At 41.4% G+C, this 18,355-nt stretch overlaps 2 protein-coding genes across 3 annotated transcripts; both read right to left on the bottom strand.

Moving 5' to 3' along the window:
- Positions 1 to 3,118: 3,118 nt before the first annotated feature.
- Positions 3,119 to 8,008, bottom strand: LOC109899032 (coiled-coil domain-containing protein 106). 2 transcript variants are annotated; one of them, XM_020494080.2, is made up of 5 exons: positions 7,849 to 8,008; positions 7,008 to 7,224; positions 6,119 to 6,337; positions 5,693 to 5,902; positions 3,119 to 4,706 (listed from the first exon to the last, which is right to left on the bottom strand). In XM_020494080.2, the coding sequence occupies exons 2-5, from the start codon at positions 7,213 to 7,215 to the stop codon at positions 4,327 to 4,329; spliced, it is 1,017 nt and encodes a 338-aa protein (XP_020349669.1). In that variant the 5' UTR covers positions 7,216 to 7,224; positions 7,849 to 8,008; the 3' UTR covers positions 3,119 to 4,326. The 2 variants fall into 2 exon arrangements, with proteins under 2 accessions (XP_020349669.1, XP_031691963.1); XM_031836103.1 differs by lacking the exon at positions 7,849 to 8,008 and having other exon boundaries at positions 7,008 to 7,828.
- Positions 8,009 to 10,706: 2,698 nt separating this feature from the next.
- On the bottom strand, positions 10,707 to 17,863 carry LOC109899411 (annexin A13-like). Its single transcript, XM_020494625.2, has 11 exons — positions 17,493 to 17,863; positions 16,120 to 16,195; positions 15,831 to 15,925; positions 15,502 to 15,672; positions 15,371 to 15,404; positions 13,515 to 13,594; positions 13,134 to 13,202; positions 12,947 to 13,048; positions 12,738 to 12,813; positions 12,482 to 12,594; positions 10,707 to 12,142 (listed from the first exon to the last, which is right to left on the bottom strand). Exons 1-11 carry the CDS (start codon positions 17,592 to 17,594, stop codon positions 12,023 to 12,025), a joined length of 1,038 nt encoding a protein of 345 aa, XP_020350214.1. The 5' UTR covers positions 17,595 to 17,863; the 3' UTR covers positions 10,707 to 12,022.
- Positions 17,864 to 18,355: the final 492 nt, after the last annotated feature.

Genomic DNA, 18,355 nt, shown 5'->3' with positions numbered 1-18,355 from the left:
GGTATAAACATGTAGACATCTACAACATGGTATAAACATGTAGACATCCACAACATGGTATAAACATGTAGACATCTACAACATGGTATAAACATGTAGACATCCACAACATGGTATAAACATGTAGACATCCACAACATGGTATAAACATGTAGACATCCACAACATGGTATAAACATGTAGACATCCCCAACATGGTATAAACATGTAGACATCCACAACATGGTATAAACATGTAGACATCTACAACATGGTATAAACATGTAGACATCTACAACATGGTATAAACATGTAGACATCTACAACATGGTATAAACATGTAGACATCTACAACATGGTATAAACATGTAGACATCCACAACATGGTATAAACATGTAGACATCTACAACATGGTATAAACATGTAGACATCCACAACATGGTATAAACATGTAGACATCCACAACATGGTATAAACATGTAGACATCCACAACATGGTATAAACATGTAGACATCTACAACATGGTATAAACATGTAGACATCTACAACATGGTATAAACATGTAGACATCTACAACATGGTATAAACATGTAGACATCTACAACATGGTATAAACATGTAGACATCCACAACATGGTATAAACATATAGACATTTACAACATGGTATAAACATGTAGACATCCACAACATGGTATAAACATATAGACATTTACAACATGGTATAAACATGTAGACATCCACAACATGGTATAAACATATAGACATCCACAACATGGTATAAACATGTAGACATCTACAACATGGTATAAACATATAGACATTTACAACATGGTATGAACATATAGACATCTACAACATGGTATAAACATATAGACATTTACCACATGGTATAAACATATAGACATTTACAACATGGTATAAACATATAGACATTTACAACATGGTATAAACATATAGACATTTACAACATGGTATAAACATGTAGACATCCACAACATGGTATAAACATGTAGACATCTACAACATGGTATAAACATGTAGACATCCACAACATGGTATAAACATGTAGACATCCACAACATGGTATAAACATGTAGACATCCACAACATGGTATAAACATGTAGACATCTACAACATGGTATAAACATGTAGACATCCCCAACATGGTATAAACATGTAGACATCCACAACATGGTATAAACATGTAGACATCTACAACATGGTATAAACATGTAGACATCTACAACATGGTATAAACATGTAGACATCTACAACATGGTATAAACATGTAGACATCTACAACATGGTATAAACATGTAGACATCCACAACATGGTATAAACATGTAGACATCTACAACATGGTATAAACATGTAGACATCCACAACATGGTATAAACATGTAGACATCCACAACATGGTATAAACATGTAGACATCCACAACATGGTATAAACATGTAGACATCTACAACATGGTATAAACATGTAGACATCTACAACATGGTATAAACATGTAGACATCTACAACATGGTATAAACATGTAGACATCTACAACATGGTATAAACATGTAGACATCCACAACATGGTATAAACATATAGACATTTACAACATGGTATAAACATGTAGACATCCACAACATGGTATAAACATATAGACATTTACAACATGGTATAAACATGTAGACATCCACAACATGGTATAAACATATAGACATCCACAACATGGTATAAACATGTAGACATCTACAACATGGTATAAACATATAGACATTTACAACATGGTATGAACATATAGACATCTACAACATGGTATAAACATATAGACATTTACCACATGGTATAAACATATAGACATTTACAACATGGTATAAACATATAGACATTTACAACATGGTATAAACATATAGACATTTACAACATGGTATAAACATGTAGACATCTACAACATGGTATAAACATATAGACATTTACAACATGGTATGAATAGCTTGTCTTAAATTACTTTTTTTCCTGTTGGTTGTGATTACGATCATATGCCAATACAATTGAGGAAAATATCCATCTAAAATGTAGGATACATCTCATATTTGACTGGAGGAGGAAGCCATTTGTGACATTTCTGTCCCTGAGGAAGTGAGGAGAGATGAGAGCTGGCCGAGCTGTATGCCTGCCCCTTCCCCAGTGCCTCCCACAATACCAGCATGCACCTGCCACCTCAGGTTATAGTGTGTGGGCTCTCTGTGATGTTTGCTCTTGCCGGCGCGACTGAGACGCCTGGCTGACCACAGCAATACCGCTCCACCTCCTCCTGGCCCCTCATCCACAATCAGCTCTATTGTTAGTGAAGGAGGGAGCGATAGAGAGAAAGAGAGGTGAAAAGGAAGAGCGTTGGTTGAAAGGGCAAGAGAATAAATGGGCAAAATAAAAAAGAAGGGGAAAGAAACACAAGGCCTACAGACAAAATGATCTCCAAACAAGAGACAGAAATGAAGGAAATTGGGACTGATACAACCGGGTTGGGAGGAGAGACAGCGAGTGAAACAGGGGGTGGGGTGATTTAGGGCAGACAGAATTACGGACTGAGGGGGACGTGAGAGTGAGAGATAGGGAGGGCCCGTGTGTGAATCAGAGTGACAGTGAGTCACGCGCAAAGATAAACAGCCCGGGTGCAGCCCTGTAATGGCTTTGCACTGGTCATTTGTCACTCAGATTGAATAGCAAACAGCGGGGTAGGCAATGGCAAGGCTATGCACTGCCACTTACTATTGCCCAAGGATGTCTAATAGCGAACAGCCCAATCTGTCCATGCAAGCACTGCAGATTATTCTGGTCACAGGACAAACAAACAAAATGGCCCCCCATTGAAGGAACACTTCCAAGACTCAGAAAAGCTTAAGCAAGTATGAAGTGCATAACTTATCCACAAGGTGGGAAAACAAATTAGTACACAAGTGAGCACATTTGATGGTATGGAATGGGCTTGATATTGCACATGTGGACATAAAAAATACAAATAAAGCCCACAGGTCTGAGTACTCTACTGTAGAACTCTAATGATTGGTCATGAGATCATGTTGATGTGATGTCACAAATACAAGGAGGTACAGCCAAGAACATTCAAAACTGCATGAGAGTATTGCTAAAAGCTTTATTTCTCAAACCATTCAAAGAATTAAAATATGTTTTGAAGAATCATAGTTTGAGAGATAAGTGAACAAACTTGAAACAAAAAGTGAATATAGCCCAGTGTCAACAGAAGAATTGTCCATATTAGCAATTATAATTCACAACAGTACATTGGATATCCCATCCCTAGGTAGGACTAACAGTAGTTCAATGCTTGTTCACACCATCAATTATTAGCAGGTATTCTATTTATTCTCCTAAATTCTGAAGGTTGTGAGTTAAAACACCTAAAAAACGCAATATTTTACTAAGCTAAGTCAATGTGTAAATCACAGCCCTAAAAATGGCAGCATGTTCCAAATGCATCAGTATACACATACCAACTGTGTTGTTTTCAAAATATCAAACCAAATAAATACTTAGGTGCAAGAAATAAAATAATATCAAAGCGCTCTCTGGAAGCAGACATAGTGTCCACCATTTTGGAAAAATACTCCTGGAAAATGTACTCAGGATTACAGAAGTAGTGGTGTAAACATCCATTGAAGTGAGTGCAGTGCCATCTGGTGGATGTTTCTCATCACATATTTCTAGTCTCCGTTTCTGACCATCACAATGAGTTTACTGTCTATTTGTCCTTGGGTCTGCAAGGGAAAGGGCAGCGATATGGAATCTTCAGATGAGTTATTATCAACATTAAGTCAAATATAGAGGGATACTTCCAGGGAAAAACACTGTCAAACAAAAGTCACTACTTCTAGTCATGTATGCTACAGGGAAAACCCATTCTGTGGCTATGGCTAGCTGCTACCGTGTCTGTTCAGTACCGTGTTTGTTCAGTACTGTGTTTGTTTAGTACCGTGTTTGTTCAGCACAGACCACTATGAATGAATGGCAATTATTGAGTGAGGAAAATTCCTAAGCAAAAAGTCATGGTCTTCTGGGAACATGTGTGAAGTGTCCCCGCTTAAACCTGTTGAATATTTTTTCATACGATATCAAAAAACGATAGAAAAACAATCATTACTTTTAAAGAAGGCATTCTAGATACACTAATAGTTACATTACAATAAATAAAGAGAGGCAGAGAAATCCTTCTCATTGTGATTATATCAACCCAGGACCCCAATTTTAAATTAAATATGTCTCCAATCTCTCAAACAATTGTTCTTCACTTCCAGTCCAACTCACCCCTCAAAGCCCCCTAGCTACATCATCAGCCCATTAATAGGCTCTCAGCGGTGCCCCCTAGCTGTTGGTGAGCAGAGTGCATGACCCTAGCCTTTTTCACAGTGATGGGCAGGAGCTCCCCTGTGGCTTTCATCTGCTCAATCTTCCTGGCTAACGCCACGTCAGTCTCAATGACTAGGGCACACTTCTGGGCGTAGCTCACCAGGGTCTCCTCTCGTGGGCGGAACATCCCCACCAGCGGCAGGGTTTCCTTGGCTGCCAGGTAGAGCTCAGCGATGGACGCTGTGTTGGCAATGGTGTTCCTGTCGATGCCGTAGTGACGGAAAGCGCCACTCATGCTCTTCTTCTTGATGAAGGCCGAGAGGACTTGTTTGTAGCGGTGGATCACGTACTGAACACCAGTGGCTGAGGAGAAGAGAGAGAAACAATGAGGAAGGGGAAGATGGTATGTCCGTGCGAGAAGTGCTGAACTGTATGAAAACTGATTTGGAATGTGGGGATTGAAGAGTTGAAAAATTGTTAAATGTTGAGGAAGACAACTTACCCTTTTGTCTTAAAGAAAATAGGTATTGCATGCAGTCTCTGTGGATCCAGTCAAAAAAAATCCAATTGCTCTTTTTAGTTGCTGCTATAATTTGCAACTACATTTCACTAAAAGGCTTTGGCTTGATTTCTCAAATCAATATTTTAGTATAAAAACATATTCTGAACATTTAATTCTAACATTATTATAACAATTATATGATGAAATGTTGAATATAGTTCCTGACGTTTTGATACTTTTCAAACAATAACTATTTTTACAAGGTAAATTGACTGACATTTACAGCAATGACCTGGGGAATAGTTACAGGGAAGAAGGGGGAGGTTGAATGAGTCAATTGGAAGCTGGGGATGAATAAGTGGCCATGATGGTCTGAGGGCCAGATTGGGAATTTAGCCAGGACACCGGGGTTAACACCCCTACGATAAGTGCCATAGGATCTTGAGTGACCACAGACATTCAGGACCCCCGTTTAACGTCCATCCGAAAGACGGCACCCTACACAGGGCAATGTCCCCAATCACTGCCCTGGGATATTGTTATTTAGAACAGAGGAAAAAGTGCCTCCTACTGGCCCTCCAATACCACTTCCAGCAGCATCTGGTCTTCTATCCAGCGACCGACTAGGACCAACCCTGCTTAGCTTCAGAGGCAAGCCAGCAGTGAGATACAGGGTGGTATGCTGCTGGCTAACTGAGTCAATAATAGAATTATCAGATGGATTTGTTTTATATTTGTGGGCAGAACGATTTAAAAAATGAATGGGAAAAGTACAAACCGATCAGATGCTGAAAGCGAACTTGTACAGTACTCATAGGCATGATAAGAATACCCTTTTTTAGCATACCTCTCTTCCTGCTGTAGTCTTTCCCTTTCTTTCCTCTCCTCCTGTCCTTGTGGTGTCTCCGCTTCTTGTGGTCGCTCGAGGCTCCGGACATAACGGTGGAGACAGACATTTCTGAGCCACTTTCATTACTGAAGGAAGAGCTGGATGATGCAACCCTCTCTCTCTTCCGGGGTTTGGGTTCGGAATACAGTGACTTCCCCGCTTTAGGTGCTGTGATGAAACAAGACGGAGTGATCCGCTTTTATTCCCACCTTTCACTTATTTCTTACATTATATGGAGATACAGTATAAAATAGAGGTAAATACATATTTAACAATGAATTAGGTCCTTATGATAACATACAAATCCCCATTTAAATAATACATACAGATTCCACTGTCCAGTCCACTGTAACTACAGCACCATTCAGGACTGGGGGCACTGACCTTCAGCGGCTGACGTGGCGGTGGTAGTGAAGGTTGGGACAGAGCGCTGGCTGGTCAGGTTCTCAATCTGGCTCCTGAGGAACTTCCTGTCCTGCTGCAGGTCCTCCACCTGTCTCTCCAGGGCAGCAATGCGCTCCTGTTTACCTTCCAGCATGCACTGCAGCTTGGTGATGGTCAGCATGACCCGGGGAGGCAGGCTGCCCTCAGGCTGGGAGGCCGCTGGAGGAACACCCAGGGGTGAAAATAAGGTGAATTACAAAAAATAAATAGTGGTAGTATGCCGTACCGGTATAACATGAGCATATCATAATCATTAAAACAAAATGTCAAGAAAACTGTAGACTATTACACCACTTTTTATCTTTACCCTATGTCAGAGGCATGAACAGTTAGCGAATGGACTTTAAAATGGGTGGTACAGCCTACGCTCCAAAATGCGATGTGGTTCGACAACATTTTTAAAAACATTTTGCCAAGGCAAAGATGAGTGGCCGACACGAAGATGCGCAACGACAGCAGTGGACGCATAAATTCTGGCCTAATGACGCTTGCCTTTTGGTGTTCTGTGTAACAGATATGTTTACGATTAGGCCCACTATTGATTTAATATGGATTCTATATGTAATTCTATGATTAGGCCCATAAAACATTTTTGTTATGTCTACTTTCACCCCTGGGAACATAATACATTTAGTAGTGAGAAATAGAAGCTAGCTGCACACTGACGCAATACATGGATTATTAATGAACCAAAGTATTATTATACAGTAGTCATACAGTAGTATTATTGGACATATCAGCCACCAGTGTGTGAATACACACAACCCACTGGAAGATCTAGGACAATACATGGATTATGGGTAATAAAGTCATCTTAAGGCATTCTTACTGGATACAGCACTGCTGGGTGTGTTGTCCTGCTCCACATCGCTAGTTGCCCCAGAGGTCATGCTCTCCCACTTGACAACTTCCAGGTCATGCTCCTGCTTTAGCCAGTGCTGTGAGGAACCCACCCGGGCCTTCCTCCTCACGGTGCTGGAATCGATCTCTACACTGGGGGAGTACACTATCGGCTCCTGTTGCCACACAGAGGACATCTCTAGTCTCTACTTGGGAGGGAGATAGGGAAGAAGAAGGCATGGCCAGTGTTGCAATGCACTGTTTGGTATAACTTTCTAAAATAACACATAAAATTCCCTCTGAGTAATAACTTTAAACCTCCACTAACCTTGACCCCAGGCATGTGTCTGGTGCACGCGCGCACACACACACACACACGCTTGAGGTTTCCATGGAGATGTCTACCCATACACCTACCTAGAGATTTGTCAAATTTACTCAGATGCTCAAATTCATAAAAGTAGTAAAACCAGTAAAAATATAGGCTTTTACATTACAGTCAGTGAGTCATTATTAATCATTAACTATTCATTAGTTACACAGTTAATTATTACAACTGAAAGTTGCGTACAAAGGACAATGCATTTGATCTTTCAGTAATAATTTACTTACTATAGCAGTATATTCATTACGTAGGCGTTTTTAATATAAACAAGTCTGTCAAATGACTATGTTTTAAGATATGACTTTAAACCGTTGGTTGTATTGTGTCAACGCATTATAATATGCAACCATTTCTTTATGAGCGATAATTAACCTTTCAAGATGGATGCAAATGGCTGCAAACTAGGCAGCAAAATAGAGCCACTAATGAGCCTTTGTGACCTTACCGTCTTGAAAAACCTTTTACTTCCAGATATTTTAACACTACAAACCGAGGTTTGGCAGTTTGCAGGTTACTTCTTTCCAAAATAGTAGTTTCGTCATGCAGGTGTCCAATGCATGCGTCTCAGCAGATAAGAGCATCCTTCGTAGTAGCTTAGCCTGAATAGCCGCTTGTGGTCGCTATATATCCGTTTTTTTTTACGGATACACTATTGGAGGTGACGCGAGCTGCTGTCTCTTTGTAGTGGTGTCAAAGACAAGGAAAAGGTTATAGTGCTATCCAAGATCCGTGGAGCGTCCCTACCCTACCCTGACCTTAACCCCTACCCTTAACCTAACTCTAACCTTAATCATAATCCTTACTTTAACCATTTTAAATGTCCATTTTAATGGGGTGATGGCAGAAAAATGCTATTTGACCTGTGACAATGACAAACATGAGCACCTAGGGAGTTTGAGTGTAAAATTGCCAAGTCTACACTAATGTTATACACACTACCAGTCGAAAGTTTGGACACACTTACTCATTCCAGGGGTTTTCTTTATTTGTACTATTTTCTACATTGTAGAATAATAGTGAAGACATAAAAACTATGAAATAACACATATGGAATCATGTAGTAGCCAAAAAAGTGTTAATCAAATCAAAATATATTTTATATTTGAGATTCTTCAAATTAGCCATCCTTTGCCTTGATGACATCATTGCATTTCAATTGACAGATGCACCTTGTTAAAAGTTAATTTGTGGAATTTCTTTCCTTCTTAATGCGTTTGAACCAATCCGTTGTGTTGTGACAAGGTAGGGGTGGTATACAGAAGATAGACATGGTCACGCCCTGACCTTAGAGATCCTTATTTATTCTCTGTTTGGTTAGGTCAGGGTGTGACTCGGGTGGGAAAACCTTTGTTGTTTTTGCCGAGTGTATCGCCGTCCAATGGAGCAGATGAAGGCAGCGAAGGCGGAACGGTGACGATACAAAAAGTTACCTCAACGACAGAAGTGCATCGCCGTCCAAGGGAGCAGATGGAGGCAGCGAAGGCGGAACGGCGACTATACGAAGTTAGCTCAACGACGGAAGCACGGGAGATTGCCGGAGGTAGGGTTTAGACCGGAGCCAACTCCCCATGCTTATCGTGGGGAGCGTGTGACTGGTCAGGCACCGTGTTTTGCGGTGATGCGCAAGGTGTCTCCAGTGAGCGTTTACAGGCTGTTGCGCTCTGTGCCAGCGCCCCGCATTTGCCGGGCGGAAGTGGGCATCCAGCCAGGACGGGTTGTGCCAGCTCTACGCTCGAGACCTACAGTGCGCCTCCACGGCCCAGTGTTTCTGGTGCCTTCTCCACGCACCAGGCTTCTAGTGCATCTCCCCAGTCTGGTGAGACCTGTTCCGGTACCACGTACCAGGCCTCCAGTATGTCTCACCAGCATGGTAAGCCCTGTGGCAGCTCCACGAACCAGGCTTCCAGTGCGTCTCCTCAGTCCGGTGAGACCTGTTCCGGCTCCACGTACGAAGACTCTAGTGATGATCCATGGCACGAAGCCTCCAGTGACGATCCATGGCCAGGAGCCTCCAGTGATAATCCATAGCCCGGCGCCTGTAGTGATGATCTATGGCACGGAGCCTCCGGTGATGATCCATGGCGCGATGCCTCCGGTGATGATCCATGGCCCGGAGCCTGCAGTGAAAATCCAGGGCACGGAGCCTCCAGCGACGGTCCCCAGTCCGGAGCCTCCAGCGACAGTCCCCAGGCAAGAGCTTGCAGCGATGATCTACGGTCCGGAGGTTCCGGCGACGATCCCTGCACTGGAGGCGCTGGAGGTGGGTACTGTCACGCCCTGACCTTAGAGAGCCTTATTTATTCTCGATGTTTGGTTAGGTCAGGGTGTGACTCGGGTGGGAATATCTGTTTTTGCCGCGTGTGATTCCCTATCAGAGGCAGCTGTCTACCGTTGTCTCTGATTGGGGATCATATAAAAGTTGTGATTTTCCGTTTGGGTTTTGTGGGGTGTCATTTTCTGTTTAGTGTCTGTGCCTTGATGGAATTGTTCGCATTGGTTTTTCAATTTGTTATTTTTGTTTGAGTGTTTCTTGAAAATAAATATCGTGAACACTTTCCACTCTGCGCTTTGGTCAACTCTTCCTTCCAACCGCCGTGTCTTTGTGAGAAGCAGAGTAGGTGAACAGATGAGCTCCGCATGTGTGGTTTCCACCGTGAAGCATGAAGGAGGTGTGATGGTACTTTGCTGGTGACACTGTCTGTGATTTATTTAGAATTCATAGCACTCAACCAGCAGGTCTACCACAGCATTCTGTAGTGATACGCCATCCCATCTGGTTTCCACTTAGGACTATCATTTTCCTTTCAGCTGGACAATGATCAAGAAACACCTCCAGGCTGCATAAGGGCTACTTGACCAAGAAGGACAGTGATGGAGTGCTGTGTCAGATGACCTGGCCTCCATAATCACCCGACCTCAACCCAATTGAGATGGTTTGGGATGAGTTGGACCGCAGAGTGAAGCAGCCGACAGGTGCTCAGCATATGGGAACTCCAAGAGTTCATGAAGATGGTTGAGAGAATGCCAACAATGTGCAAAGCTGTCATCAAGACAAAGGGTGCCAACTTTGAAGAATCTAAAATATATTTATTTGTAACACTTTTTTGGTTACAAATGATTCCATATGTGTTATTTCTGAGTTTTGATGTCTTCGCTATTATTCTACAATGTAGAAAATAGTTTTAAAAAATAAAGAAAAACCCTTGAATGAGTAGATGTGTCCAAACTTTTGACTGGTACTGTATAAATAATTGAAAATGTGATTATATTAGGCTTATGTTCAAAGACACACACGCACAGAAAAATGTTTATAAACATACATTTTATTCTGTAATTGTCAAGTGGTTATTTGTTACCAAACACATTCTTTGGCTGATACAAAGGCAAATATTGGTCCCTATTCCATATCTTTCCATAAGGGCAGGTGTGCATGGCCTAAACCCTGTTAACATTTCCTCTCTTAAATTAAATTCACATCAGTAGTCAGCATTATAAATTGCTATAAATACAGGTATCTGAAGTTGTTCAGCTGAGATTACAGGACTTTCTAATATGACCAAAAGCCTAATATGTTGTTACGCAACACACAATTGACTATTCATAGTGTCATAAGAACACATACCTTCTGACATTGCCTCAAATACCTTCCCCAACACCTTTTTTGTGGCTATATCTGTAAACACATTTATTGAATATATAATATTGTCGTCTAAATAAAAAAAAGGTAATATTTTAATACCCTAGCTAACAGTTTATAAACACTCGTTAATACTGGAGATGGAGATTGGTGTGGAAGATACTGGCACTGGATCGATCAAATCTATATAGCGTCTCATTAAACATGGACCAAATGTTTTGCTGCCCGTTTAAAATGCAAGGGTAAAAATATGAACCATTACATATTTGTACACAAGTTCCCAGGTGGGTCAAAAATATTCGTTATGACTGCTCTAGGGCAATGCAGTTTTATCGGCAATGCAAGTCATGTTGAAATAGAAATGATTTATAAACTGCCACATATCTGTGCACTACAGATCCTATCAAATGTACATGCTGCATTGGACATAGGTCTTATCTGTATAAGACTGATAAGTTCAATACAATGCTCTACTGTAATCTTCCAGCAACACCCTGTTCCAGTTCCTACAAATGCCTTTTTGTGTGCAGACTGACCTTCCTACCAAGCACTGAACCACCTGATCCTACTGAACTTCACTTAACCAATTTCACTGCAGCAAAGAGAATGTTGGGAACTTTGATATCTAGAGATAACTTCAAGGACTAGAGCCACTATATGTTCCAATGGTAAAATGGATTGTTGGTCTAAAGTATAGTATGTTAAGTCTCTATACTAGTCCTAGCACTCCTCTAGATCAAAACGAATCATGTCACATGCACACAACTGTCTTTAGTATACTCAGGGAACCTAGACATCAATGCAAAAATCAGGAGAACAGAACCAGCTGGATTTGAGCTATCTCCAGTTCCACCCCCTGCCCTATCCGAGAATGTCGCATGATTGGGGACAGTAGGACTGATTGTAAGTAGTGTTAGTTTGTCCACGAGTGAGCAGCAGCACCCTCGGTCCCTTTTAGGCACCCTGATCTCTCGCCGCTCTCTCAATGGCAAACAGCCAGCAGGAGACGTTTGAAGTCTCCACCACACTCAGATTTGATGGCATCCTTCAGGGACATGTCATACTTCTCCAGGTACATGTCTTTAATGGTCTCCAGGTCGTACTGTTGAACAGAAAACACATCTCATCAGCTGACCTCTGTCTGCTTTTAGATTAATCGACCGATTCCAGTAGTCTAAAAGGGGCATTTTCTTAATGATTTCCCTGAGCCATGTATAATGCATTTGCAATAGCTGACGAGGTAGTCTGCAAAATTAGCATAGTCTCTTTGGATGACATACCCACAAACTATTTTCATGTCATTATTTGCATGGTTTACAAATGTGACCATAAAGTCAAGTATTTAATATACATTTTATGCATGTAGTCAAACATATTTGGTGTCTTTGATAGAACAAAGCACGATCCTAAGACTCTGTCAGAGTGCATGTCCATACATTACCTCAGAGCGGCATATGACGATGCGGATGAGGGTGTCCTCATCAGTGCCTGCTCCTTTCATGGCTTCATTCAGTCGCCGGGCGAAATACAGCTGAGGGTTCTTAGCAACCCTCACTGAAAATAGAAAATGCCTTAAAAATACACTGATTTTCTCAACCAAAATAAAGATAGCTATTTGTAAGGCACCTGACACATCGTATTCAAGTGAGTAACTTTTTAATCTAGTTGAATGTACTGCTTTTAAGTTGTGTACACACCAAGTGTGATGTAGCAGCCCTTCAGTGTCCCAGAGACCTCATTCTCAATGGCATCCAGAATTTCCGTTCCAGAGAGCTGGGACAAACGAAACAGGGTTAGCATAACACTAAGCATACACAGCAGTACAGAGGATAGATCACATGGAGCCTTCTGTGCATACAAAATAAAGAGACTGATAACAGATATAAGCTGCTAACAGTGGACCCACCTGCTCATACACCTTGAAGGTGGCCTGAAGTTGCAGATAGTTTCTTTTGGCCAGGATAAAGTTGAACGTGGATTCATCTGTCCCAAAACATCCCTCACCAGCCTAAATAGTAAATATGATTGAAATAAAACAGGTAAATCTACTTTTTAATATTATTGTTTCTTGAATGTACTTCTCCGTGCCATACCTCAAACAGGGCGGTGGCATCTGCTTCAGCCAGACCCTCATCCACATCGTAACTCTCATCTCTGGTGCCCTAGAACAGAAAGCTTTCACTGACTTCTGTGGTGAGATGAAATGTAGCCTTTCTGTCTGGCTCAGGATATTGTATCTGGCCTCCATTTTACTAATGAAAGGACATTGGAAAAGCAGGCAGGCAGACAGCCAACGTGTGTGTGTGTGTGTGTGTGTGTGTGTGTGTGAGAGAGAGTGAGCGAGAGACAGAAAGAGAGAGAGGCGTAGGGTTAAGAGAGAGGCCAGGCAGAGGGAGCTTGATTTCAGTCCAAAGAAGGGAAGGGAATTGTGTTACATGGCAAGAGTCCAAGAGTGAAACCATGGGGCCACTTACCTGTAAAAGAGCAGTGAGCAGGTTTCTCACATCTCCACTAGTGTCCCCATCAATATCTGATTCCAGGTCCCGTTCATGCACTAGAGAAGTCACAGAGAAACAAAGAGAGAGAACGCAACAGAAAAATTGGGAATATACTGTTAAAGGCTGATGTAACATTGAGAGGCACCGAGGAATAGGTGTTCCCTTGTTGTCATGACAACTGATATCATTATTCTATCTAAGCCAAAGGGGAATAGGCATGGTGGAAAACCCACCCATAACAACAAGATATGTCTTTTAATCACAATCCCAAATCAGAACAGAATCAGCAGTGCAGAAAACAACAGGATGAGCAGAATAAGGTGACCAGTGTGGTTGGGATGGCAAGCCTATGGACTTTACGGGTCATGCAATCTATGAACCCTTGCCCTAAACTAGCCAAATGAGTTAGGTTCACTTCATGGCTTCTTCCTGTTAGCCTTTGTCAACTTTAGTAAATATCATATAATGAATAATCATGCAAAAAGACACTTGATTAAGTTAATGGGGAAAAATATATATATTTTCAACCTTATATTCAACACAACCTCTAAGGCAGACAGAGAGAGTTGCCGTAACTGCAGGAAACAGAGATTACAGAGTGTGTGGCTCATTATGGAGTGTGCTGCCATCTGTTACAGATGTAGGGTTTTAAGTTGGTCACTCTTTTGTTGCAGAGAATTTTCCTGCTCAGCAGGAAATGCTAACGTGTAGTGTATTGAAGGTTTTAAAAGGCTTCAAAAGTTTTTAATTTCCATTTTAAAGTGTCAGACCATGACAAAACAAATTCCATGATTTATAATCCACATATTAATTCACATGTCCTGTTGCTGCAGGATTATTAATCCGTTGTATTATACTGGCTCAAATGAAGATCCTACATCTGTAGTTATCAGTCAAACTACGGAAAACTGAAACTAACCTTGAGGGTTAAGTTCAGGCATGAATTCCAAGTGGGTAAGGTTAGGGTTAAGGTGTTGGTCAGGGTTAGAATAAAATTACAATTCAAAAATGAGTGCCTAGCACAGGGATTGAAACCCGCAATGTTCGGAGCTGTATCTTACGGTTTAGCCCATCCTCAACACCCTAGCTTGACGCGAGCCAACTCGATGTTAAGACACTCGCGTTGCCCCTAGTAGACGGTTGGAAATTGACATGGAAATAAAACGACTAGCCATCACGTAACCTCACCATTCTAATAATGGCTTGACAGCGCGTAATCCACTGGAGTTTGGGCAGCTCATAATTCATCATCTCCAGCACCACCCCAACATCAACACATGTGAAAACAGTGAGTTTCTCTGTTTTGCAAGTGAAAAAGATGCACACCAGATTTCCACGTCATCTGGTATGAATCATGTGATTTTAGCCATCTATGAGCGGGTAAAGGTTAATAAAGTAACTGGTGGAGTAACCTTTGCCTACTCATAGTTGGTTAAAATCACGACATACCAGATGATGTCAGTGTTTGCGTATGATGTCATCAGAAACACTTGTCTTTTCACATATGTCGATGTTGGGGTGGTGCTGGAGATTATGAATATGAGGTCGTCCCTTCAAAGATGTCATGCCCGGTAGGGGGAAACTGTGCCACTGGCCGCCCAACTACAGTTGTTATTGTTTTTGTTCCCGAGCTGAGGAGCATGACTCTTGGTAAAACAAAATGCGCAGTACATATTGTGCTTTCTATCACACGTGCAATGATGTCCGAGATTTAAAAAATGTGTTATTTGCAGTCATTTCTTTGTTGATGTCATATCTCAATTGGATGTGGCTGTTTCCCCATTAAGGATGCCAGCTTTAAGGTGCAGTGTGAGGGCGAAATTGATACTTACCCTGAAAGTAGCATTCTTTTAACATGTGAATATCCTGTTGGGGAAAAAAAATAAAAAATAAGGGGATTGAGGGGAAATAAATACATATTAAGACGACCGTTTTTCTTCTAATCTTGAAACTGAAGCCGTACAGCGTTTGTGGCAGTGCACAGAATCTCCACCAGAGTATCCTCATCAGTGCCTGCTCCCTTCATGGCCCTCCTGAGCTCCTTCACTGCATAGACGACTGGAGGGTCCAGCATGGCCACGACGGCATTCTCAAAGTTCCCCCCCAGCTCACTCTTCAGCACATCCACCAACTCCTTCTCCAGAGAAAGAGAGAAAGAGAGAGAGATGGGTGTGGTTGGCTGGTTTCATCAAATTAGCCACACATTTCTGTTATGCAAAACGACATATTTCTTGGTGCGGTATAAGATGTAAATTTTTCCTTTAGTATAAAATGAATTAGTTTAGTACTCACATTCTTATACTTGTCAAAATAGGCCTGTTTAATTTCCATGCGCTGGGCTGCACAGCGGTTAGTAAGTATGTCAATGATGACCTGTTCATCAGTGCCTGTACGACAAAATATAACCATAAAAAAACACAAATACCACCCGTAGGCCCTATTTGGACTATGGCACAATGTTGTGCCATTAAAATAGCTTGGGCACAGCTATTTGTTCATTGTAAGTAAACCCACACAACTCACTCATTGAGCAGAAACATCCCTGGAATGTTATAAATTCACAAAAAATATCGCAACTTACCCAAGCCTTTGCAGGCTTTGCTTAAGGCCTTTATGTCAGCCGCAACATCAAAGTCCTCGCATGGCATGATTGTGGGCTAAATTAACAAAGATAATCGTTATGGCATGATCTACAGACTAGCTAATAGCCACATTTAAAAAAAACACCTTAATACAAACGTTTTAGGAGCAGTTTGATGCATGATTTCCCTTATATAGTAGCCTGGTCTAGTCTACCCTCCCTTCCAATCCTAGTAAGAAATAAACTATTTAACATCACATTAGTTTAAAAACATTGAAATCAGTAGGCCTTTTCAGGTATGTATTATGTAATAACACTGTAGCATTAGAAACAACGTAACATGACATGGGGGAGGGGAGAATATATTGAACTGAAATGGCAAGAAACACACTGGCTCAGGAATTTGGCGGCGGATGTGTGTTAATCAAACAGTAGATGGGCGCAGCGCCCCATAGCCGAAACTGAGACATGACGATGGAAACACCCCATAGAAAAATACAGAGGACTCTAGATGGACATAACCGTTTTAACACGGACAGTGCCATTGAGGGCTTTCACCATTTTATAATAGTCAACTGGGTGGGGATTCCTATGGGTTGGGAGTGATCAGCCAATGATCACAACATTGCATTCTTCTTCAAATTTAGTTGCCAATGGTTAGTAAATGGCTTAAAGCTACCGGTATATCACTGCCACCTAGTGGCAACAATAACTTAACGCATCAGACTTGGTTCAATCCCCAATATTAGCTTTATGCTTCTTTCAAACACAAAATAAGAATATTGACTACTTTAAAATAGAGAGTCTCAATGGCGTTGCCCATGATGTCGCGGACTCCATATTAGCAAAGATAAGTCATCTATCGATCTCTATGAAACACCCTCATGCTCTGCTCCCACCCGTACCCTTCCTCTCTGATTCACTCGTTCATTATTTAGGTTAATCTAAACGGGATTGTGATGAATTCCGCAGAGGAGTGGCTGCTTCCTCTGCGTTTCCCCAGGCCTGTCACATGCGCTGGTTTGTAATTTGTAGGGCACTTGGATTTAATAAATCACGGTGACAGATTTGACCCAATATGTCAATCTGTATAAAAATTGCATAATCTATTATAATTCTACATTCAGTTGTGGTACAGTGTGGAATGTCGGAAACAAACTCAAAATAGTTTTCTGATGGCGTTATAACATTATAATCCGTTATAATCCACTTTACAATGATAATTGACCAACAAATAAAAAACATATTGGCCTACATAGTAGCCTAGATAATATTCACAAATGCCTATCATTTCCAATCGACCTGCCCCGGTTTTACTTCATTTTATCACATCTTTGTAAAATTATAAAACAATGGTAGGTGTCGGTACTTACTTGGCAGTTTCCCATTTTTACAGATATTTGTCCCGCTGCGTTGAGATCACTGAGGTATATAGTTGAGATATCCTCGTATTTACCAGATGTGGTAGCGGACATTCATGTAAACTCGCGAGATCAACTACGATTTAGCAAGGCTAAAATCAAAGATGGTGGATAAATAAAGACAGTTCACTCAGGCCGTTTACAATTGAAATAAATGTGTGAGATCCGGTCTACTTAACTGGGTGTGTCTCCCATAGACACCAATGAAATAGCAGCTGGGTCTGGTTTACTTAGTTCAGGGATGTGCAACATTGATGGGGTTTGCAGTGGCTCACAGGTCTACCTACCCACACATGTAGACAGAGCTAGCCCGAGCCTTTTGGGGGCCCTAAGTGAAATATGATTTAGTTAATTGACTTTCATTGAACCAGAAAAAACAGCGTGTGGGCTGTCTCACTTCCTCTTCTGTCTCTGGCTAAAACCACAGAGTTTCTAAACTTATCTTTGGTAAAACTATAAACCATAAATCTCCTGGTTTTTGATCCTCCCGTGTACTTGATTGATAAATTAAGGTCACTAATTAGTAAGGAACTCCCCTCACCTGATTGTCTAGATCTTTAATTGAAAGAAAAAAAGGCAACCCAGCAGACACTAGGCCCTCCATGGAATTAGTTTGACACCCCTGCTCTAAGCCCAGACAGAGAGGAAGCGGCGAAGCATGAGCGTTTACTCCGCCCAAAATTTGTCCACGTTAAGCAGATTGTTATTAAGCAAGTGAGACGTTTTGTATGGGGGAAAACTAGCGAGTGTCAAATTTAGTCAAGATAAAAATGAATTGCTATTTTGATACGTGAGGCTCATTTGATCTAATATAA

This window comes from Oncorhynchus kisutch, linkage group LG11, assembly GCF_002021735.2.
Source record: "Oncorhynchus kisutch isolate 150728-3 linkage group LG11, Okis_V2, whole genome shotgun sequence".
Taxonomy (NCBI): domain Eukaryota; kingdom Metazoa; phylum Chordata; class Actinopteri; order Salmoniformes; family Salmonidae; genus Oncorhynchus; species Oncorhynchus kisutch.
Note: the sequence above shows the minus strand (reverse complement) of the source record. Positions and strands in the feature narration are given on the sequence as shown.

Excerpts from the sequence above, each read along its gene's own strand:
- LOC109899032 (XM_020494080.2), bottom strand. The coding sequence starts at position 7,215 with ATGTCCTCTGTGTGGCAACAGGAGCCGATAGTGTACTCCCCCAGTGTA. Across the intron at positions 5,903-6,118 it reads CGCCACGTCAGCCGCTGAAG|CACCTAAAGCGGGGAAGTCA; the intron begins GTCAGTGCCCCC and ends GTTTCATCACAG. Across the intron at positions 4,707-5,692 it reads AGACTACAGCAGGAAGAGAG|CCACTGGTGTTCAGTACGTG; the intron begins GTATGCTAAAAA and ends TCTTCTCCTCAG.
- LOC109899411 (XM_020494625.2), bottom strand. The coding sequence starts at position 17,594 with ATGTCCGCTACCACATCTGGTAAATACGAGGATATCTCAACTATATAC. Across the intron at positions 13,595-15,370 it reads AAAAGAATGCTACTTTCAGG|TGCATGAACGGGACCTGGAA; the intron begins GTAAGTATCAAT and ends TGACTTCTCTAG. Across the intron at positions 12,595-12,737 it reads GGGCTGCTACATCACACTTG|TGAGGGTTGCTAAGAACCCT; the intron begins GTGTGTACACAA and ends TTCTATTTTCAG.